The following is a 25,222-nucleotide window of genomic DNA, read 5'->3' on the forward strand; positions in this document are numbered from 1 at the left end:
TATTCTCTTTGGGTGGTTTCCCTTTTTTTTGGAAAAAGGGACCGATGACCGTCGCAGTCTGGTCCCTTTAATCCCTCCCAAACCAACCAACCAACTTTCTGTACTTTCTGGTGTATTTGTCTTGTTCTGTGGTAGATACAGTCCTCTTTGGATTCTTCTGTTAGCCCCTTGTAATATTTACTGTTTCCTGCCTCATTGTAGTTGCAGTTTTGTTCTTTGTTCTGATATACTTGTCTTTTGACTCTTGATCCTTCATATTTTCTTGATCCTTCATATTTTCTAACCATGTCTTCATAGCCAAACTTCTCTCCTAAATTTTTGCTGGCATTATTTATTAAACCAAACCTTTTCTGACGTCATGGAGGAAATTGAAGCACAAACATGCAAAGTGATTATTGCTGGGTTATGTACAGGGATACCTCTGCAACTGCATTGTTCACACTCTATTCCTGTGCTTGTAGTTGTTCTTTTATGTTAATTTTCATTGGCTGACATGGAGATTCTGTGGTTATAACCATGTTAAACTTCGCAGGCAAGCAAGGAAACTCTACAAATCACTGTATATGTATTGTAGCAAATTTATTAATGTGTTCATTATGTCTTTGGTTTTCATTTTAGTCAGTTTCGCAGGTTTGTATTTAGGTCACAGTGTACATGATAGTACTTAAGAAAGTGATTAAACCCCATTCTTTGTAAAGAAAATTCTCGGCAACTCAGTTATAATGACCTCTCATTTCTGTTATAAATGTGGCAGGTTATATGATCCAGATATATAACAGAATGTTTCATGTTGATTGATTGTTGTGAGTTTAGGTACAAAAAACTGAGTCTTCACTAGTGGTGAAAACTCATTCTTATTTCTTTTTTAAAGTTTTCTTCTTGTTCGCAATTTGAGTTACCAATACACAACCATACTGACTGGAGGGTTACTCTAAAAATCATTCTTTTAACAGTAAGATGAATACAAAACAATTTTATCATAAATTACATAGTTGAATTTAAGTGCTTTTGCATTCTGTTGATCATGTAGATATTTTCCTTCAATATTGCAGGAAAGTGAAATTGCCCTATTCCAGTTGCTGGTTGTCTTGCAAAATGTGTTTGTGACTGGCACTGCAGCACTAATTATAAATTAAAGATACTGAGTTGTAAGGATCTCACACTATGCTTGAAACTGACAGAGGGAAAGAGACAGACATGCAAATTTGCGTTAAAATATTGAAATAAGGTTAATATATGCACATTAAAGTACAAAATATTTACCTGATGTAGCTATTGGAATAGGCACAGTATTAGCAATACTAGACCAGAGGCAGACCAAAAAGTGATGCTCAGTAGGTTTGTCATGTTCACTTGGCAGATACATACAAAAATATTACCTCAAAAAAAGGAGAGCTTCAAATTTTGAGTTTAATTTTAGAGGTTTTTGTCCCATAAGGACCTGTTACACTACCCATAACATCCAACTTTTCAAAATCTGCAGTGTTACTTGGTACCTGCCAGGAATTAATTTTTTCCTATGTGCAAATTCTCCTCATGTGCATTTTTTATTTTAAAAAGGTTGTGCCAAAGGAAAGTGACAGGGTACCACCAAATAACAGTTCCAGCTTGTTTCTCATGATTCTGGCGTTGTAGGGTGGCTTGTGCTTCCATGTATTGTGAATGAGTACATGTAGCCCTTGTAATGATTATTAGTGTAATAATAGTAGATTCATCTTGTTCACATCATTTGTATACCACAAGAGGCTGGGCTGATGAAAGCTCTTGAATTCGTTCTTTGAATTCCTGGAGTTGTTATAGTTCTGTAAAATATGAAGTTAATCAGTTTTTAAGTACACATAGGATGGAAATGTTACTTGCAGGATACCAGAGCTGTGATACTCAAAGGACACTTGAAAATGTTTCATGTGTGTTAAGAAAGACTTCACTTCTGAACTACAGCATATATGACATTAACCTGGGGAGGTGGTGACAAAGTTAAAATTTTGTGTGGATTATAGTATTGGTCAAAAACAGCGTCAGGTAGAAGACTTTGCCATCAAGACAAAATCTTGGGAACCTTCCACTTCAGCCCTTTCCATAATATGTATGTCCGCTCTTATTCTAAAGAGAAGTCTGTGGAAAGGAGAGCAGTTCTTAAAGTCTCCAGTCAGGCTTTGTTGCCAGAATGGGTCTTTCAATAAGTGCTTTGATTGATGTACCCTGTAGCTTTAATCAGCCAACTACAGTTCCACTGTTAAAAATGTAACAGAAAAATTGTTTAAGATTGTGTTATGTTGAGGTGGGGGGGGGGGGGGGGGGCTATGTAATGAGGTCTTTTTTACCAAGTTGTCTGCATTTCCAGGCTAAACCATAAGGTTCTCAGGTTGCTTGTTTGAGAGTGCGCTTATTTATGGGAAATGTTGTTGGTGGTGAGAAGAAAAATTTTTCTCTGACACTGTATTTGTTAAAAGTGAAGTTCAAGGGGGCCTAAATTTATGTAGTGAATAAGTTAAGGGCAGTTAGGACACACTGTTTCTACGGTAGCTTTGATTTGCTTGAAGCTCTACAATTAATTATAAAAACATTTCACTCATGTTGCTTAACATACCTTATCCCCTGTTTTTACATTCCTCAATCTTCAAAAACTTGCCTTGCAAGCATTCTTCTCTGTTGGAATCACAACTGCAGAAAGGGTAAACTTGTCAGTCATTTCATCGACGTCACTGTGTAAGTGCATGGCATAGGGTTCACAGAAAACAGTTTCGTACAGTTTTTTGACCATTCTGCTCTCAGATAGCATGTGGGGAAATTGTACACCCAAATCATTTCATGAACACACTGATTTCTTATTTTATTACGATGGTCATTTTTCCGTAGGTAGGTGGGAACAAAAACAATATTTTTGCATTCTGAGGAGAAAGGATGAGATTAACACTTCATAGAATCTTGCTGAAATGAAAAACACCTTTGTTTTAATTAATGGCACTCCAACTTTTGTGTCATATCCATAATACTCTCCCCCTGACTCCTGAAAATAAAAACATGCTGCCCTTCTTTGAACTTTAATATCCTTGGTCAGTTCATCTGGTAATAATCCCAGAATTCTATTCCATACCACGGAGCAATACTCTGAGAATGGATGCATGTAAAACAGTCTGTTGTAGATCTGTTGCATTTTCTGAGTGTTCTGCATATAATACAGTTTTTGGTTTGCCTTCCCAGTTTTCCCTGATGTAGTGAACAGCCTATGAAAACATGAGTTTCATTTGGAGGCTGAACTATGTTTGGGAGTATTTACTTGTATCTGATCCCCTTTGTTGATAATTTAAAAATAAAAACAATCGGTTTTTGACAAAATAAGGTGAAGGAAAATGACTGGAGAAGTTTAGGAAAAGGGGTAGATTTTGGGAAGGTCACCCCGAACTCTTTGGTAAATCTCCCCTGACCCACAGTTCTGGGTGACTTTCCCAAAATATATTCCTTTTGCTAAGCCTCTCCAACCCTTGTCCCTCACCCCTCTTCCTTCCCCTTCAAACCTTTATCGATAATTGTTTCAGAAATGTTGTGATCTGCTGATTTAATGAAATAGGCCTATTGAAGTCTCTTCTAGTGCTAAAACTTTTTGGCTATAACATAATTCTTGGTGTATTGTGAGAAAAAGTGCCAGAACACCTCAGCTCGGAAGCTGCACTAAATGTGGGCCAGCAGTGGAACCAACAATTATCATATGTATTGGGGCGTGTGATAGTTACACCCAAGCCTTTTTGGACCTCCACATCACATATAACCTGCTCTTCTGGACTGTACAAGTCTTGAAGGCTCGTGGAGTTCCTGAATGGTAAGCAAGCAGTGCTTCAATTTTCAAATGGCCACTTTCATTGGCACATAGCAGCAGTATGAGATGGTCTTTCATTGGCTTGTGACCAGGCAATGCATTCTCCTCTGCTGTTACAAAGGTACGCTTCGGCATCTTTTTACAGAATAGACCCGTCTTGTCACAGTTGAAAACCTGTTGCGGCAGATAACCCTCAGAATCTATGAGCATCTTGAAGTTGGTGATGACGTTCTCTGCTGCCTTTGTCGGAGCTGGATGCTTCGCCATGCATTAAAACGCTGTGGTTGCCGGTTCTTGTCTTAAACTTTTCAAACTGCCCAAGGCTTCCCTGAAACACTTCTTCGGCTGTTGATGATCCTGGTGTCTTCTTAACGAGGTCAGCAAAAATAATTCTCACCCTCCCACAAGTGATGTTCTCATTAATAGCGTTGTCTTGGAATTCCTTTTCATTTATCCATATAAGGAGCAATCTTTCGACATCGTCCAGAATACAAAACCATTGATTACTCTTGTCACTCCCTTTGTAGGATCTGTTTCCTTAATCTTGGCCTTGTTGTTGCGGACAGTGCAAATTGTTAAGACTGTTTGTTGTGTATGCTAAATCAACCACGCTCACACCACATTCACATTTTCCATTCATTTTACTTTTCATTTCTAATGTAATTTTCTTTCTCTTATTTTTGTCTTCTTGCGACTTTATCTTTGGGTACATTTCTACAAAGGTTATTAAAATTCACACGCACACACAAGAAGAAGAAGAAGAAGAAGAAGCAGCACTGTGTGATCACAAGCTGCACTGAGATTTTGGCAGAAACTGCTGCTAAACCCAGACTGCAGTATGTACTGCAGACATTGTTCATATGCGGCTGCCTATAGTGGAAGATGTTCATATTGTTGAGTATCTCGCCCGTCACGCGCAAACAGCTGGTGACATCACACTAAATCATCACTCATTATGCAAAACATTGCTCGTTAAGTCGTCTTCTTCTTCTTCTCTTCCCCCCGCCTCTCCCCCCCCCTCCACCTGTTGTGAGAATTGCCTGTTATGGGGGGGTTTCTCGTTAAGCTAGATTCCACTGTAATAAAATTAATCAGTAAGGTAATAAAGTAACAAAGACAACTAAATATGATTATAGACTCTTAGTAAATAAAGTTCTTACTGTCTTGCCTCAAATGATGTGAAAGACATCACATCACGAATAATCAGTGATTTTCCCTAGATTGATTACAACAATCTCTTCCCATGTTGGAAGGGTAGATACACCTTTGCCCTTCTTTCGAGTAAGTACAGTGCATTTACAGAATGTAGCATATCTTACCCAACACATTCCATTTGTAACAAACACTGCTGTGCCAAGAAACAGTAAATTGCAGGACAAATCTTGTAACATGTGTTCGTAACTAAATATTCCATTCATATATTTGTTCCTATTAATGTGCTGACTATAATCAAACTTAAAACAAGTACACGTCTTAGTATCTCTGGTATCAGATTACTTCTGAATCATTGTATTTCTCATAAAGCCAGTCATGGTGGTGGTAGGTTCAACATCCCTTTATTTATTTTTTGTTAAAACGATTCCTATTGACTTCCTCCAAACTAGTTAGCGTGTGGGGGTTAAATTACTTCACCAAAATCTGTTTTTTTTTTTTTTAACATTTCTACGCAATCTTGCATATCTGAGATTTGATTACGTGTATCTTCGATGTCCTGGGCAGATAGTTACTATTGTTCTATCTTAACATCTACCTCTTTAAACTATCCTTGAACCTTCTCCTTGACTAAATCCCATCATTTTTGTGTTTCAAACTGGATATCCTTATGTAACTAAAATATAGCTTCTATACTAGAAATCTCGTCTACTTTCCGGGATACCAGGTCTAATGCTTGTTCGTGAGTATTAATATTATTTGATAAATATTTTTATTGGCTTTAATACTATCAGATTACTCGTCTTCAGTAGCTTTAATACTATTTGAAAATTTGTCTAATTTACATAAGGTTGAGCTTTACTACAGTTTGATAATTCTTAGATTTTCTTCAGTATTTCTGACATAATGCTACCCAGTGAATTTTATCCTTAGTGGATGCTGTTGACGTCCATTACTGTTCCTTTATAGGGTGTAGAAAAATTTCCGCAACCAGTCACAATAAAAGATATTTTCGACAAATGTTGCCTTGCCACATACAACTGTTCAACTTGTATCTGTTTAGTCACCAGCAATTTTTTTTATACAGTAATCTACAGCAATATAAACATGTACATGAATGTATAAACACCTGAGAATGGGCGCAAGCCCGAAACTGGTCGTGTGATGAATAATCATTTATTGTGACTGGTAGCAGAAATTTTTCTTAGCCCTATAATGCTAGCCATTTTGTGAGTGATTAGACATACAGTTAAGAAGTACAACTTGGAGCTATTTACAGCTCACATAATTCAATGCACAGCAAGCTGCACTGCACTGCTGACGTTTCGCCCGAGCTCATTGACATAGCGATGAGTTGCTGTGTTCTTATTGGGTAGACAGCTTACCAGCTGCTGCACTACAAAGTAAAGCTGTGCTGTTGGATCCTTTTGGAGATCGTTGCTGGAGCTATAATGTTGAAGTTACAATCTGCAATTCTTCCATCTCGTCAGAGTCTTCTTAATGCATGTGCCAGATGTTGCTTAAGCACATGGAAACCTAACATTGTTGACCCTTTTGCTACGGTCAACTAGTATGTTATGTGTTGTCCAAATCTCTTTATAAATATTTAATATTTTGTGGTTTTATCACAAAGTAAACTTATTTCTTCTTGAATAGTGAAATCAGTTCAGGCACATTACTGCATCTGCCTGCTTATCCCTTCAGTTGTTGACTTGGGTTACAAGAGGCAAAGTTGTATATTCTTCTATTTTCATCAAATTTCTTGAAAAATTACAAATGCTCTCTCTCATTTTTGCACCACAAATTTGTGTCCTCCACTAGGGAGCCAATATGTGTTTGGTGGGTTTTAAATTATACTCCACGTACGATCTGTCATCCTAATGCCTGTCTTATCAAATTTACCTCATATTTAATTTTCGGTCACCTTAATTCCTTTCATGCTCCTGCTATGTCGTGCCTCAGAATCTTGCTGTTTGACTTCTAGACCTTGTTGCAATGTGTGGGTGTTGGAAGAGAGCTCCAGTCTGTCCAAGATACTAAATGACATAAATGCCTTAATGGTAACTCTCCCGTATTTTATGTGCAATGTGTTTCATGTACAGTGACAGGTGAAAAGATCTCTCTTACTTCGTAGCTCATGACAGATTATTATATATGTCTTGCTTTTACTGTAGCAATTAAGAGAAAATGACTGTTCTTTTAATGATTTTCAGTTGTTTATCATAATTTGCATTCTTGCACGCATCTCTTCACACTCTGACCTGCCAGGCTCTGCCGAGCTGTGACATCCCAGGAACAAGTGCTCCGTCCCAGCAGTGGGAGAGGTCTACTCGCAGTCGTACCTTACTGATGTCGGGAGCAGATGTGGCTTACAGTTCACCTGCACTTGCATAAAACGAGAGTGCGCACAGTGGGACATTCTACACTTCACTACCTAAACTAAGTTTTCACTTCTCACGAACATCTTTCGTTGGCCTAAGAGGATAAAAGTAAAACATGTTGTTCTTAATAATTCCATGGTACAGCTCAGTAGGACTGTGAAGTCATTTAAAAATATTATGTTATGAGGCAGTAATTTTCCTTTTCTAACACAGATATGGAGGCTAAAATTCTAGTCGCTATGTGCAGTTGTCGGACCAGCTCCACAAAACCAAGTACAATCTCGAGCGACCTAGCCTCGCACACTGGTGGACCATCATTTTTGAGTAGTATTGTTAGGTGTGCAGTGATACCAGCAGGTCCAGGAGTATTGATGGAACATAGTAGTGCTCAGGTGTGTTTTATCTTGTTTGTTGACAAGATTTGCTTCGGGTGAATTCTCTTCTCTACAGCACTGCAGCAAGTGACACTTAAAAACACCATCACTCTTAAATGAGTAAGGTTTAATGAGTGTGCATAATTGACTGTGCTGACTTGACTCTCACAAAATTGCTGTGATGGGAAAGAACTCGTATGACATAACGCATTTCGCTTTTCTCGCATATGTGGGAGAGACTACTTTACCCTAAGTGTAACCTTGTCTCTTAAGTCAGTCAAAATTTATAAAATTAGAAATACTCTCTTAACAAGTTTCTTTTCTTCCTTCGTCTCCAACTTTGACATTATAATTTCAGTTTCGTAAAATGCAAGAAAAATAACATAGTTTCCAATTCTTTTTAGAAACATTCCCCTTGAATTGGTTTATTTGTCTTCTCTTTAGTAATAATTGCTACCCCCCAACTGACAACCAGGAAAGTGTACCTGTGTGAATATACTGAAATATTGTTATTGTAAGTACGTCAGAATAACTTATGGGTTGATAATAGTGTAGCCAACCCTATTATGTAACACCAAAATTTGTGTGTTGCATGTACTCTCTACTGCAGTTGCATCAGCAGGCCGATAGTGTGGGTACAAAGTAGAAAACATGTTGTGTTTATGTACCTCAAGCTTCCGGTAAATTCGTAGAAGCTTTTGTAATGAAAATGAAGATAGGAAATTGCTCACTTTTAGGTTTTGTGTGTGCACACGAGTTGTGTGGCAGCTCATCCCTCTGTTCCATTTTGGAATAGCTATTTGTAATTTTCTTTTTTTTTCCTATTGTGTTTCAGCAATGGAAGGCCAGACTACATGGCTATGAAGAAGCAGCTAAAATCTTTCGCCAAGTTGATGATGAGAAATCCCCGGAATTCGCTAAATATTTAGGTCTGCTGAAGAAATTTGTTGTGGACAGCAATGCAGTTGCTCAAGAAAAAGGCTTGGAGGCTGTGCTGGCATTTGTTGAAAACTCTGCTTCAGCTGGAAAGTATGTGCTAAACTAAGCTTATTATACTATGTGTTTTAGTAATGATTTGTTGATGCACATTTTTTACTTTTTGAGCTGAGTAATTAATGTTCTTTCATGGGACTCCAGGCCGACAGACTATCTCCCTCCTTATTTACACTTGATAGAATTTATTTGCTGTATTGCCTCTATGGCTCCAACTCCCCACCCTGCACCTGTGAAGATAAGGGGGGGGGGGGGAATCTTCCTTTTGTGCTTAGTTGCACTTTCATTCAACTTCTCATTTATCTTCCTCTTAGTCCATCAATAGTTCTGTCGCATTCTCTGGACTAAGACATAGTGCTTGTTAATGTACTGTCATTGAACTCCCCTCTTATGTGTCCACCTTAATTTTTATGCCCTCCCTCTCCTTCTCTCAACCTGGAGTCTTGTCATGTGTGCCTCCTATGTTCTTTCCTCCATAATGAAGAAACTGTTCGGAGAGGTAGGATAGCTTCATTCTGCAGCACTTGGAATTTTGACTCCTGAGTGTAATAACTGACCAGCAGTTCTGTCTCTGTGTACTGTTAAAGTTGTCTGGCCGTATTTAACTCTGATGTTGGAAACAACTATGTTAATTCTTGTGCAGCATGTGAATAGTTCAAAGTTGGTTTTGATTCCAAACATGCTATCTGCCTAAGTTACTAAAAGTCACTCAAAAGACGTATTATAAAAAGTTAGTGCACGTGCCATAATGCCAGATATCTAAAAGATAATTTCAGTGATGTTCTGTAATTCTGATGATATTTTGCAATGGGCTTGTAAAGTATTCGTGAAATATGGAAATTTTCTTGTGATGTTGATGATCTTAAATAACAAAAATATTACCAGCACAGATCAACCAAATGTCAAAATTCATTTCACATTTGATTGCTTTTTTTTCCCCAGGGATATTAATTTTTTTTAAATTGATAATGTGTTTATTTATTGGCAACTTTTATTGTCTTACCAAAACATAGAAAATGGAGAGGAGTGGAGTTTGAACCCACTCGTGCAGAATTTAAATGACCTAAATATGGGTTTTATGTCGAATAGCCATTGCCACAGTTATCAAGGGCTTTTCTCCTCCTATGTGTCTGCAGTAAATTTAAATTACTTATTCTTCAATTTCTTGGAAATAATTTTATTGCAGGCCTGAAGCATATATTTTTTTGAGTTTTACGGTGGAACCATCTGATCCAAAACACACCCCATGTCTAGATCTTGTAGGTACTGTAGATATTTTTTAGTTTTGTTAAAGGCATAATTACTTCAACGAAACCTATTTCCTGCTGTCTGCGAAACACGGATTCTGGTGTCTAGTTGTCTGTAGTGAATATTCCTTAATCCTAGGATTAAACCTCATATTTTTCCAAAATTATTTGCTGTATTGCCCTGTTATATCACGTGGTGGTGGTGGTGGTGGTGGTGGTGGTGCCAGATGAGAACCTATGTCATAGGGAAATCTAATAGAAGGCTTTTGTGGCCAAGGAGACGTAGCAGTGTTAAATATGGCGGACTTAAGATCGGCCATAAATGGAAACCATTTAATTCTGTATTAATACAGGGAATCAAGCCACAGTAATTTTAATCTGCCATCCTCCGTAAGTTTTCATGTTGATCCCAATAAATCATGAATATTGATCATATCTATAATAGTTTAGGATTTACTGTTAAAATGAAATTAACAGGTTTTGTAACGAAGACCTGAATGCTTTGGTCGATCTTAACGAGTGACATTTCATATAGAATTGAATAATTAAAATTACAGATGTTGTAAATATCAACTCTGTAACTTTGTTTAAAAGGTATAGCAAAATTATCAGTTAAGCATCAGGTAATCATTTCTCCACACAAAACACATTGAACGATGACAGTATGACCCCTTATTGAATCATTAGGTAATAGAATATTTGTTGTAAAATTTAGTACATAATAGTTACTTTTGTTCTGTATTTGTCAGAAAGCACATTAGTGCAAGGCTACTGGCCGTAACATTCAAAGCTAAGAAGGAAATTGTATTGGTTTTATGTAAAAGAATTTAATGTTTATGTAATGAATATTATTGTTACTTTATTTAGAATGTGAAAGTTGTCAAGCTTTGATTATTTAAATATGTTAATGTAATGTAATGTAATGTAAAATAAGCTGTAGCCAATCAGATGGACGGCTTTGGGAAAGGGAACTGCGTTTAGTCAGTTGAGCAAAGATGTTTGGCGCACAGGAAACGCGGCCGGAGACGGGCAGATAGGGACAGTTCTGGTCGAGACACCAAAGGGGACAGTTGGTCTTCAGGTAACTAGGAAGGGAAATGACTTAGAACATTTCGCGTTGTGTGGTATAGCGGGAATTAGGCTCTGACCGGTGAGCAGCTGCACGCCTGATCGGAACTCTCAGCCAGACAATTTAACCAAAGGGTCACAAGTGTCCAATTTAGGGCATTTAATGCGAGATGTGTGGTTCAACCCCTCAATGAATTTGGGCAAAGACATTTCGACGGAAAGGAACCGCATGTGAGCCCGAACAACTGTAGGATGTTAGCTCGCAACCTCTCCATTTGTGCATAATAGTTGCAACCTCGATCCAGTCCATTTGACCCTTAAGCATGGCAAGAGTCAAGATGAGAATGAAATTCCCACTAAACTTATCAAAGGGAGATGAAGCCCTCTGCTCAAAAATCCTCAAGCTAATAGAATAATCTCTACAAAACAGGCAGTACCAGAGGAGTGGAAGGTAGCTGTGATATACCCCATACGTAAAAACAAAGATAAATTAATATGTGACAATTATAGGAGCATAGCATTACTAAACATCTGCTACAGCTGTCTCCAACTGTCCACTAAAATGAATGAAACCCTTAGTGATGGAGGTAATTGGAGAGTAGAGAGGTGGTTTCCAACAAGGATGAGTAAGCACTGACCAGACTTTTGTTTTAAAACTGACAAGACTTTTGTGTTGAAACAGCACTGTGAGAAAATGTATGACTGCAACCAAGAACTACACCCTCTCTTCACAGACTTTGAGAAGAGTGTATTGGAGAACTTTCAGGTTGTTCAAATAAACAATGAAAATATTACTGATGTGGTCAGTGCAGGTGGGGTTGCCCACATAGTGTGCATGCAAGAAGAAAAGTATTCAGATTTTGGTATCAGTGGCATCGAGTTTTGGGCTTCAAATTAGTACCAAAAAAAGGAAGGAAGCTACATAACTCTTAGGATGTAACAGTGAACTGTACCAGGTATAAAAATGAGAAAGAATTCAAATACCTTGGACTGCCTTCTTTACTGAATCAGCATCATCTGAAGCAGAAATTACGGCAATAATGCGGGTGGGAAACAGATGCTATTTCTCGCTAAACCCAGTGTTAAAATGTAGAAATATTTCATAACTACAAAACTAAGGCTGTATAAACATTAATGATATTGTCACATTGGAGGAGGTGTAATTGGATGAATGACAAACACTAACTTCACTTATCGAAGGTTTATTCAGCACTTGCACAAACGAGCGCGGAGTGACCTGCCTCCAGCCAGAACACATACAGTGTATATACAGCTACAGAACATTCTCTTGACATTTGTGGATACTTCAAGAATGTAATCGAACCAAATACAGAAATTACAATTGTACTGTCCAGGTGAGTTTTGACCTCGTGACCATCCATGCAACAGTTTGGTATCATGACCACTACACCACGGTGCTACTCGGCTTCTTCTGCAACAATATTAATATTACTGTATGGTTATCAAACCTGGCGCACATGAAAACAGGACTAACAGATTGCTTACATTTGAGAGAAAGATCCTCAAGAAAGTATATGGACCAGTCTGGGATCCAGCAGTTAGAGAATGGAGTAGACCACGACAACACAGAACTAGAACTTTACAAGGAGCTTAACATCATTGGAGTGATAAAAAGCAAGACCACAATGGGGTGGACACATAGTGAGGATGAGAGAAAAAAAGATGGCCCAAAATTTCAGGAGACTGGATCCCATTAGACGGCAGACCAATGAGGAGACCTAAGAAAATGTGAATCGATGGGCTAAAACAAGACCTGCTGGTGTTGGGATTGATGGAGAATTGGAGACACACAGAAACAGATGAAGAGCCCTAACTGTGGTGGTACATGGTGCTCTGGGTCTGATGCGTGAAGTAAGTACTGTATTCATGCCTTGGTCTCATTCTAAAATTCTTCCTTTCAGTGCCAAGCAGGTGATTCCTTGGTACCTCAGTATGCACCCTATCAACTGATGCCTTTATTAGTCAATATTTTTTTTTTTTTTCCACTTTGATAAGTATGGCCTCATTAATTATTCTATCAGCCCATCTAACCTCAAACATTCTTCTGCAGCACCAATTTCAAAGTTTTAGTCTCTTCTTGTATTAACTGCTTTCTGTCCGCATTGCATTTCTTTACAACACAGATACATTCTGAAGATGTCCTAACATCAATATTTGGTGTTAACAAAGGTATCGTTTTCAGAAATGCTTTTTGTGCTGTTGGCAGTCTCCATTTTATATCTTCCTTACTTTAGTAAGCCTTTTGCTGCCCAAATAGCAAAACTCCTCTATTGCTTTAATTTTATTTATGTAGTCCTTCGATCGGAATTAATTCTAGTGATCACAGTAGACAGTTTTTCAGAATTTATATAGTTGTGTGTTATACATTACAGAAGTTACAGCACTATAAGTTTATTGCGGTTCAAGTATTCTCTTACTGAACAGAAGCAGTGATACTGTAAATATGCTCCAACAGATCTTTCAAAAGTGTTAATGTTTAGTATACATTTCGTATCATTTGGTAGCTTGTGGAAAAATTTTATTCCCAAGTAGCATGTACTTTCCTGATAAACTATTGTTAGCTGGGAGTAAATGCATATTACCTTTTAGTCTAGTGTTGTGATTATGTAGGTCATAGTTTTTTCTATCATTTCTGATTACGTTTCTTTTAATATACATTAGTGTGTTAAGAATAAATATGCAAGGTAGTGGTAGCACTTCATGTTTTAAATATTAGTGTACATGACTTGTCTACTTCTGCTCCCTGTGATAATCCTAATGGTTGTTGTTTGGATTCTGAAGGCCCCAGACCTGCTTGTGAATTCCCCCAGAATATGAGTCCATGTTTTGTGTACATTAAGATATGCATAATAGGCAGGCATTAGAGCCTGTCATTTATGCATTCTTTTAGTGTCCTTAAAAAATAGCAGTGTGTATTCAGCTTGGCATTGACATGTTAAATATGTTTGTCCCACTTTAGGTCACTTTGATTCCAAATGCCAAGAAATTTTGTTACTTTTGTATTGGTGATAGGCTGTTTATTGATGGTGGTTGTTGTTGTTGTTGTTGTTGTTGTTGTGGTCTTCAGTCCTGAGACTGGTTTGATGCAGCTCTCCATGCTAATCTATCCTGTGCGAGCTCCTTCATCTCCCAGTACCGACTGCAACCTACATCCTTCTGAATCTGCTTAGTGTATTTATCTCTTGGTCTCCCTCTACGATTTTTACCCTCCACGCTGCCCTCCAATGCTAAATTTGTGATCCCTTGATGCCTCAGGACATGTCCTACCAACCAATCCCTTCTTCTAGTCAAGTTGTGCCACAAACTCCTCTTCTCCCCAATCCTATTCAATACCTCCTCATTAGTTACGTGATCTACCCACCTAATCTTAAACATTCTTCTGTAGCACCACATTTCAAAAGCTTCTATTCTCTTCTTGTCCAAACTAGTTATCGTCCATGTTTCACTTCCATACATGGCTACACTCCATGCAAATACTTTCAGAAACGACTTCCTGACACTTAAATCTATAGTCGATGTTAACAAATTTCTCTTCTTCAGAAACGCTTTCCTTGCCATTGCCAGTCTACTTTTCATACCCTCTCTACTTCGACCAGCATCAGTTATTTTGCTCCCCAAATAGCAAATCTCCTTTACTACTTTAAGTGTCTCATTTCCTTATCCAATTCCCTCAGCATCACCCGACTTAATTCGACTACTTTCCATTATCCTCGTTTTGCTTTTTTTGATGTTCATCTTATATCCTCGTTTCAAGACACTGTCCATTCCGTTCAACTGCTCTTCCAAGTCCTTTGCTGTCTCTGACATAATTAAAATGTCATTGGCGAACCTCAAAGTTTTTATTTCTTCTCCCTGGATTTTAATACCTACTCCAAATGATTGATGGTATTATTTGGATAATGCATGGTATTCTTCTGAGAGTTATGGAACTGTAATGTTACTGTTTCCTGTTTATTATAAGCTGATTCACTGCAGACAATTTACTTAGTTGATTTGTTACAGAGTTTACTTTATACATTAGGAAAAGAAGAGGTCCTATTACTGATCCTTGAGGTACCCCAAAGTGATTGGGTGTTCTTCTGTTAGGTATTCTGAGATTTTGTTTTTTCATCGACACATCTGATGCATACTTTTTGCTTGTGGTCACTGAGAAATGAAAGATTCCATTCATTTGCTAATTCCCTAATGCCATAGTATTCAAGCTTGTTTAGAAGAGTTCTTTGGTTTACCATGTCGAAAGCTTTAGTCTAAAAATACACTTACACCTTTGCTGTTTCTCATCAGTGGCTTTTAAAACTGTGGTTATGCAATAATAGAGGGTGGCTCGGAGGATTTCTTTCTTCGGAAACCATGTTGAGAGCTGACTAGTATTCCAATTTTGTTTATATACTTTCTTGATTTATTGTTCTCTTTTTTTCTACAGCACTTCTAAAAAAAACAGGATGTTAATGTAATGGGGCGATAGTTTCACTTTCTTTGTCACCAGCTTTGACTATTGGAATAACTCTGGATGTTTTTAGCTGATTAGGGAAGATGGCTGTTTGTAATGAGCAGGCAGTTACATATGAGTGAGGGGTCAATAATGTGTTGGAGGTTTTAGATCTGTAACAGCATTGACCTTTCCCTCCCTGCTTACACCTTATCAAATAACAGGCTCATAAAAATCAAAACCTAGCCTTATTTAACATATTAGTTTTGAAACATTAGTAAGACTCGCATTTTCAAGCATTGTAAATGGTTCCAGAATGTATGTGAAAAGTACAAAGACTTAAAGGTTTCAATTTATACAACTTCGGTGCACTCTGTTTTGTACTGAAATTAGCCAGTCAATGAACTAAAAATGTGTTCCACTGCTACAGTGTCTTCCTTTGCTATAGAGTGATGCCTTCCTGTTGAACCAGTAGGAACTGGAGCACTTGCAGTCTTCAAAACATTGTGAACAGGAAGTGAGCTCTGATAGCGTTGTTGCTGTCCTTCAGCTGGAAACCTATATCCAGCAGCTGGTCCATGTGGTAGCATAAAGTGCACTACAATTTCGGTTAACTCGTAACTAATGTCTATAGTCCCTGCAATCGACCAGTCAGTCATACAAACATGCCACGAACATCCCTCTTCTCAGGTTGTGAATCTGAATATTATCTTGCTGTTTCTGAGGTTTGGCCAACAAACAAAATTTCTTCCTTCTTGCTCTTTAAAGTGCGTGCAATACGAGTTCGCCCATCACTCTGAGTCCAAAAATGTCTTCAGAGTTCCTTTCACAGGCGTAGTTTGTTTGGACCATTCCTTTTATTGCTCACAGAGTTCTTCGATTTCCTCTTTGGACAAAAGAATGAGGGCTGTGGACGTGTAAGATTTCATGACTATTGTAAAATCCTCAGTGTTCGGAATCGCAGCTGTATTTCGTCTGGAAAGATTGTTTTGTAACTTGGTGTAGGAGGCCTGCTGAAGCACTATCACAAGGCCCCTTCCCATGACCAGTAGCACTGTATACCCATTCAGTTGGCACAAGTGACTTCCTACATTCAAACAGCTGGTATCGATTTTCAAAATGACTAGGAGCACCATCAGAAATAATTATCTTCACTGCCCCTGTTTGCAGTTGAATTTTGTGCATTGCTAGCAAAGCATGTGCTGAGTCGTGTCCTGTGTCATCACTTAAAACTACAACACTTGTGGTCTTGTTTTGAAAATGTCACTCGTGTAAAAATTGAAACATGGTCATTACACCAGTGATACCCTTGTACTTGTGGGGTGAATTACAGACCAGTTCTCAGCAAAATCACAGTGAAGCACTAAACATAGTTCTTCACCCTGTACACATCCTTTCACTTCTGCAATGTGTTGTTGTTGCAATTTCTTCAGATGCTGATGTGTTACTGCTTTCACTGACCATTTACCAAGTTCATCAATGAAACTGTCAAAGGCAACAGTTTTCTTAATTAGTTTATTTTCCTCCCATGTCACATGTAATTTCTGCAGAGTTATCTGCTGCGTCTTCCAGGCAAAGTGTCTGTAAAGACAGTCCTCCCCCTCCAGTGCAGTCACCACATTTTTGAAGCAAGCAAGTCCCTCACTTTACATCACAGACTACTAAGGACTTCACAAGCCCAACCAATGTGTCATATGTCACATGCTCCAGTAAGTTCTTCAAACTTACCTCACAAAGTTCAAAATTTGCGCAGTACACACACATAGACAGACATGTCCAGGTGGGTGTGGAACTACCCACTTGGGTCATAGTGTATAAAATTTTGATGTTCCAATATGTGAAGTTGTATAGTTGCTCTTAGAAAATTGCAAAAGTTTCTTTAATACTGTGTCATGTACCTCTTCACTTTCACAAATTTTTACCTTAACAGTTAGTGTTTTTTGTTTTGTTTTTGGCACTGGCAAGAACAGCCCCATTTATCTTCCAGTTAAAAATGACTGCACAATTTGAACTTTAGCTGCTTCTGTAGGATGACCATAATAGGGATCTGGTCTTCCAAAGACTTCTTTTATAGACCTCACATTTCTTGATTTGTCTAACATGTACTTAGATACTGATAGAATGTGGTTCAAAATTGTTTTCTGTGAAAGTGTCTCTGGAATAGTAGTTTAAACTTGCACCTTTCAACTGTAGGATGCACAATATTTAACAGCTGAATTGACAATTGTGAAAAATTCCTTGCAAGAGTGCTTTGGTTCGTTTTCCTCTGAAGATGGCATTTCTACTTTGAAGAGTGTGATCAATTTTGCTTTAGTGTATTCATCCATAGCTTCAGTTATTTCTTGTGCTTCCTTGATGCATAGAACTTATGACCCTACTTCACTGACCACGGTTTCTTAACAGGACTAACACCTACCTCAGTAGTTGACTGATTAAGGGTATTTAATTTTTCCTGTATTGATGCAAAATCTGCACCATGGGAGGCTTCACCTTGTTCAGATACTATCATTGTTATTCTGTCGGAACGTTTAGAACACAAAAAGTCATAACTGGAAACATCTTCACCTTGAAACATTCTTCAAATGAGAACACTGATTCCAACCTGAACAAAGTCTGTTTTTTTTTGTTTCTTATGTATCACTCTTTTATGTATAGGCAAATAGTCAGCACACATAACAATCCTGTGGCCCCAGTCAGAAGAAATTTCAAACAGTCCTTTTCACAAAACACACTGCAACTGTGTCAGTTGGCAAATTCCTCATGAAAACACAGAACTCACTGGATGGTCTCGGATTTCTTAGAAGCCTCTTCAGTAAACAAAGTAGCACAGAACAATTACAATACAGAGGCCGGCAATGAACAACCACGACAGAGAAACTGACAAACTACAATGAAGTATAAGAAATATCTGCAAGAATTAAAGTGAAAAGAAATAACTGCAAGAAAGAAAGTGATAAGAAATAACTGCAACAAAGACAATAGAAATTCATTGTAACAAAGAAATTATTAAGAAACAACTTCAGTGAAGACATACATTACCCTTTAATTAAAAATGATTTTTTAAAATAAAATGTGTCCAACTGGAAGTGGAAGCTCTCATCAACAGAAAAAAATTTTTCTGGATTGGCATTTTTCAAAAAAAAAATTCCGTAAAATTATTTAAAAAAATCAAAAGGTGACAGTAAAAGAACTTTGACAGATATGCCCAAATGGAGGATACCATTGTAATCATAAAGCAATTATTTTTCAAATAAAAAAAACTCTAACAAAATATCTAGAACTGTTACAGAGATATATTGCATCTTAAAAAAATTTTCCAGAATTCTCATCTTCCTGTATCTTGGGACAGGATTTTTTTTTTTTTTGAGAAAACAAAAAAATTGTGTTTCTTACTTACTCCTGAATTTTAATGTATGCTAAATTCAATAACATCAGAGACTGTGAAGGTAAACCCCCTGCCTGAAGTGATAAAGGTATGGCAGGCTACTCTAAAGGAAACTAGCTTTCCAGAAAAGATTGTTAAGACAAAAGCACCAGTACCACCCAGAGTTTGACCTATCTAAGGTGCACAAGGAAGGTGTTCTTCCACATCCAATAGTCAGGAACATAGGTGCAGCCACCAACCTTACTAAAAAACACCTTAAGATGATGTTCTCACCATGTGTGGGGAAGTATGCACATTATATTTGTGGGGAAGTGTGCCCACCACATTCACAACTGAGGATTTCCTACAATGCCTCAGGCAGCTACAGATCACTGACTGAAGTCGTGGTCAGTTTCAGCGTGGTTTCTCTGTTCACCCATGTACCACTGATTGATCCATTTAAGCTGATTGGAGAAAGGTTTAACGGTGCTCTCTTGTGGACTTATTCAGGCACATATTGACCTCGGCGTACTTCTTGTATGGTGATCTATTATACGAGGAGACAGAAGGGGTGGCAATGGGCATCCGTCTCGCACCGGTGGTGGCCACTCTCTCTCTATGGAGAGGCTTGAAGAAGAGACACTTACATTGGCCCCAGATCAACCGAAATGCTTTTTTTAGGTATGTGGATGACACCTTTGTTATATAGCTTCACAGGAGGGAAAGGCTCGATATTTTCTTGGAGAACCTAAATTACGCCACTCTAACATTAATTTCACCATGGAAGTGGAGGAGATGGACTACTCCCATTCCTCGATGTACTAGTCAGGAAGAAGGCAGATGGTACCTTCAGTCACAGTATGTACTACAAACCCACTCACACAGACTTGTACCTGCAAGCCAGCAATTGCCACCATCTCTCACAGAAAAATAGTGTACTCAGAACTCTGGTTCATTGGGCACGAACTCTGTCAGATCCTGATAATTTGGCAGATGTAGAACACCTACAATATGTGTTGTACAAAAATGGATACTCCTCTTGAGATGTTAAAAAGGCACTGCGCCCTGTTTCCCCACCAGAGGTTCCTCAAGAGGTTCAAGAAGAAATGGAGGAGGTTGCATATTTGCTATATGTCTGGCTGGTATCTGTCAAAATGAGCAGAATTCTCCTCAGACATAACATAAAGAGCATGTTCCATCCACCCATCAAGATAAAGTCTCTGCTACAGAGTGCGAATGACGACCTGGATCTGCGGAAACTGGGCATTTATCACATACCTTGTGAATGTGATTGTGGCATACGTCAGCTAGACGACTAGGACTGTTGACATCAGTTGCAAAGAACACCAAAGGCACGCCAGACTGGGATGGGTGACAAAGTTAGCAATTGCTGAGCATTGTTCAGAACTCAATCATCCTGTACACTATAATGATGCCAAAATTCTAACAGAAATGTCGAGATAGTGGGACAGTGTTATCAAAGAATCCAGTGAGATTAAGACCACAGTGTGTCTCATTAATTGCGACAAGTTTCCAGCCGAGCTCTGCCTGGACATCGGCACTTGATAATTTGAAAACGCAACGGAGGCAACATCAAGACCCCAGGGGACGCAAGTATGAAGGTGGTTAGAAAAAAGTGCCCAGTACATGTAACAAAGGACACACGTGAAATGGTACCTCAGACAACAGACCCAATATGTGAGAATGTCCTTCACCCTGAAAATATCACTGCAGCTGCTCTTGGTGGGCACGGACCTCAGACAGAATGCCTGACAGGGCAGAATGTCCTAGATCACAGGAGAGCTTAAGTGATGCCGATCAGAAGATAAAATGTCTAGCACGAGTTGGACATCATTCAGAACTTCATACAGCAAGATTGCATATACATACTTTGTGGTTATCTGCTGTAGTAGCATTCGGAACTGCCATGGCTAGAAGAAAGCACTACAGTGGCTGCTATCGGTTAGTGCATACCGCAGACAGAGCGCAACATGGCATGGAGTGCAGTTGGTGTGCCTAGCACAACATAGGCATAAATACTGGACCTGTTCCACACTGGACTCAATATCGGACGGCACCTAAAGGAAAACCGAAAGTCACGCAGTTGAAATATTGCTAGAAAGACACGAATAATGGCCAGAAACCTGATTACTTTATCAGTTTTTGTGGAAATGTGTTGAATTTTGTATTCAGACTTTGCTTTTTATAGACAACAGACCAATCTTCATTGTGCAGTAATGAATTTAGAGCATTAATGATTTCTTGACAGAAGTTTGTACGTTTTATCGTAAATATGTTGCTGTTTGGCTGTCCTCCATCAGTGGTGACAGTCATTATTAAAACTTTATGGTCACTGAAACCTGTATTAAATACTTCCTGTATTAAAGACTTTTACAGACCACTTATGATGTAATCAAAGTCTGTCTGTCTTTTTGCTGTTACTCTCAATGCAAGATTTACTGTGACAGTAGGATAGTTTGAATTGATGAGACCGAGTAGAGTAGAGTGGAGTGGCTCTGTTTACTATTACTGAGAGGACCTGTGTTAAACTTGCCACAAATTATAACATTTATTGTTGCAGTTAATTTATTTAGGAACCATTCCATTATTTTGTAGAAATAGCTCAAATTTTCCTGATGGGGAACAGTATACTGAAGCAATTTTCAGTTTTAATTTTTTAACTTTTATCACTGCCATCTTGAAGTCTATTTCACAACTTTGGTGGGTAATATTACCTATATTAGAAACTTCTATATCATCCTCACCAAATATGACACCTCCTCCATAGTGGCTACCTAGTCTACATAATAGTCAACCAGAAAGAAATTTTGTAGGGAGACAGATTTTATTAAGGTTTCATCAAACCATTGCTCAGAAAGAAACAATATAGAAATATCTTTCAGTTCATGTAACATCAGTATATTTAAATCATTGACTTTGTCATATAGGGACTGAACATTTTGGTGAGAAATCTTCATTCCAGAATTAGTGGAATTTACTGCCATTTGTTTCCCTGTTAGTTCATGTTTTCACTTCAGGTTTGCTTCTTTAGTTTTCTCCTCGGTGTGGTTACACACTTAGTCTTGAAACATTTTGTTCCTTCCCCAGATTTCAAGCGATAGAATTGCTTTGGGGTACAGTTTCAATCAGAGAACTGTGTGCCTAAGGAAAAAGGGACTGACGACCACACAGTTTACTCCTTTTCCCCTACAAACCAACCAATAATAAAAATTTAAAAAAAATCCTTCAGATGACTTTGCTGTCTTATGTTCCTCCCAACTGGGCATGTGGAACCACCACATGTTGCAGTGGAGTTTGGTGCTGATGCTAAAGTGGTTGTGGTTGCTGTTGGTGAGATGTTGTTGATCCTTGTGGGGTCGTTGCAGGTCCTGTCGAGGTTTGTGATGCTTGAGTGGTTGTTTCCATTGAGATTTCAGGTCTTGCAGTAGATTGACTTTTCAGTCACTGGGAAAATTTATTTTAGAAATGAAACAGGTTCATTGAAACTTCCTGTCAGATTAAAACTGTGTGCCGGACCGAGACTCAAACTCGGGACCTTTCCCTTGCCCGCAAAAGGCAAAGGTCCCGAGTTTGAGTCTGTCTGGCACACAGTTTTAATCTGCCAGGAAGTTTCATATCAGCGTACACTCCGCTGCAGAGTGAAAATTTCATTCTTGAAACAGGTTTGTTGTTGTACTGAATGACTTCTTGCTCTCTTCTTTCTTCAGTCTAGTTTTTTTGTCCAGTTCATTGTTAATTCATTGGATACCTTCTTTCTTTTCTATTCCCCTGAACTGCCAGTCAGTTGTAATTTGCGTTGTTCTGATTACTTCCTTTCCTAAGTCTTCTGCCCTTTCCCCCCCACCCCTCCTCCCTGAAACCCACTGATCAGTTGTAGTTTGAACTGTTTGTCATTCTTTCCTATTCCTTCTGCTTTCTTACTTTTTATTTCATATCTCACTTCCTAATCTAATTCTCTCAATATCACCTGATTTAATTGGACTACATTTCATTAAGCTTGTAGGGAGCTTTGTTGATGTTTGATGTTTGTCTGAGCCAAAACAATAACCCCCCCCCCCCCCCCCCCCCCACACACACACACACATACACACACACACATTCTTCTCCCACCCACTTTTTCCAAGACACTGTCAGTGCTGTTCAACTGAAGTCTTTCACACCTCTGACATAACTACAGTGCATAGGCAATCATTAGCCTGAACTTTAATGCCCCTTTCCCAATTTTCGCTACTGAATAACATTGTGGATAGGCTTCAACCCGATCACATTCCCTTCTCAACTACTGCTTCCACATCACATCCTTTGACTCTTAAAATTGTAGCCTGGTTTTTATAACGTTGTTAATAATCTTTCACTTCCTGTGCTTTATACCTTCAGAATTCCAAAGAGTAAAAGTCAGTCAAAAACTCTCAAAATCTACAAATGTTAGTTTTCTTTAATTTGTCGTGTAAGGTGGTTCATGGGGGTAGTATTGCTGTGTATGTTTTGACAGTTTTCTGGATCCCTAGATGATGAACCTGTGGTTGATTTCTACCAGTTTGTTTTGTAATAACTCGTGTTTAGGTTTTGCAGTAATGACTTAATAAACTGATGGTTCATGAATATGCTATGGGAAGTTCTATCAGAGTGTAAGCAATGGCGTAAAGGTAACAGTTTGCCGAGCAGTAAACAAGTTTGTGTCAGTTCAGCACTTCTGCTATTCAGCGAGCTATCTTTACTCTTAAATTATTTATAAAGCAAATATTTGGAAGTTATCAAACTTATCAGCACCTGCCTTCTGTGGAATTAGACAAAATACACATTGACTTCAAGAAGAATGTAAATTCTATCTATGTAAATGATTGACAGTGGATACTTTGGCTGCAATGTCAGTCTGTTCAGTTTGCCCCCTGTACAAATAAATCTTATCTTCAGTTCCTACAGGAGTGATAGACAGGGGCTAATGAATATCTCTGGATTTTTCACTTAAAACTGTTTCTTAAATTTTGTAAGCAAGGTTCCATGGGGAAAATTGCATTTCTCACAAAGTATGTACCAGTTCAGGTCTTTCAACATATCTGTGATACTGTTGTGAATCGAACCTGTTATCATTTGTGCCTCTGCCCCCCTGTGTTATATATGTTTAGTATCGTCGGTTAGTCCTGTTTGGTAGGGAAGCCATACACTAGAGCAATATTCTAAAATGGCCCACATAAATGCTTTATAAACAAGTATCCTTTATAGATTGACTGCATTTGCTCTTCCTTATCCATGACTTGAGTTTGTGACGATTCTATTTTGTGTCACTAAAATTTGTTACAGGCAGGTATTTATGCAAGTCAGTTGCTTGTATTATGATCAGTGATATTGTAATCAGTGTTATTACCTAGAATTATGTCCTGCCATTGCAAACACTCTCTCTCTCTCTCTCTCTCTCTCTCTCTCTCTCTCTCTCACTCACTCTCAAAATATAGGATTTCCTTGCTGTCCCTAATTCGTTCAGTGCAAATGCTAGGTTATTTACTTTTAAAAGAACACAGCCAAGTTCCTTCCCCAATCAGAGCTTGTGCCCTGTTTGTAATGACACTGTTGTGGATTGATCATTCAGGAAGCGGATTAGAATGTGGTTGCATCCTGTCAGCAACAGTAGTGGCAGTCTTGCTGTATAATATTTGCCACAATACTGTAGAATGCACATTTTGCTTCACATACCTACTCAATTTTCCATTTTTACTGTTGCCAGTTTTCCACCTCTGACAATTGGCCGTCACTGTGTTTTTTAGCAATTGTTGGCATTCTGGTAGGTTCTTTTCCTTAAAACAGTTTTTATTTCTATGAGGAAAAAGAAAATATGTAAAGCTCGAGCTCTTGTTTTCAGGACTGTTGGTGAGGTTATGGCTGGTATTGTGACTAAATGCATAGCTGCTCCCAAGACAAAGACAAAGGAGTTAGCGGTCCAGATTACTCTGATGTACATAGAAATAGAAAAATGTGAAGCTGTTCAAGAGGAACTACTGAAAGGAATGGAACATAAAAACCCCAAAACTGTGGCGGCTTGTGTTGCAGCCATGACAGAAGCTCTTAGGTATCTGGAGCAACAATTTGAAGTGATCTGTAGTAGAAAATAGTTAAGATGTTTTGTGTGGTACCTTAACACACTGTTTTTTGCATTGTTTCATTTTCAGAGAATTTGGTATTAAAGTTATAAACATAAAGCCATTGGTGAAGAAAATACCAGTTTTGTTGGAAGACAGGGATAAAACGGTCAGAGATGAGGGCAAAGCATTAGTTATAGAGATGTACAGGTGGATTGGTGCTGCGCTGAAACCACAGCTTACGGCACTGAAACCTGTCCAGGTTAGTTTGCGCAGTAATT

At 38.4% G+C, this 25,222-nt stretch overlaps 1 protein-coding gene across 2 annotated transcripts in view; it reads left to right on the forward strand.

The window, feature by feature from the left end:
• LOC126094550 (protein mini spindles) overlaps positions 1 to 25,222 on the forward strand; it is a 139,194-nt gene that overhangs the window by 15,299 nt on the left and 98,673 nt on the right. For both annotated transcript variants that reach the window (XM_049908983.1, XM_049908984.1), the window contains exons 3-5: positions 8,560 to 8,753; positions 24,725 to 24,931; positions 25,032 to 25,203. In XM_049908983.1, coding sequence (XP_049764940.1) covers positions 8,560 to 8,753; positions 24,725 to 24,931; positions 25,032 to 25,203 — 573 coding nt within the window. The remainder of the gene's footprint in view (positions 1 to 8,559; positions 8,754 to 24,724; positions 24,932 to 25,031; positions 25,204 to 25,222) is intronic.

This window comes from Schistocerca cancellata, chromosome 8 (genome assembly GCF_023864275.1).
Source record: "Schistocerca cancellata isolate TAMUIC-IGC-003103 chromosome 8, iqSchCanc2.1, whole genome shotgun sequence".
In the NCBI taxonomy this organism is placed as follows: domain Eukaryota; kingdom Metazoa; phylum Arthropoda; class Insecta; order Orthoptera; family Acrididae; genus Schistocerca; species Schistocerca cancellata.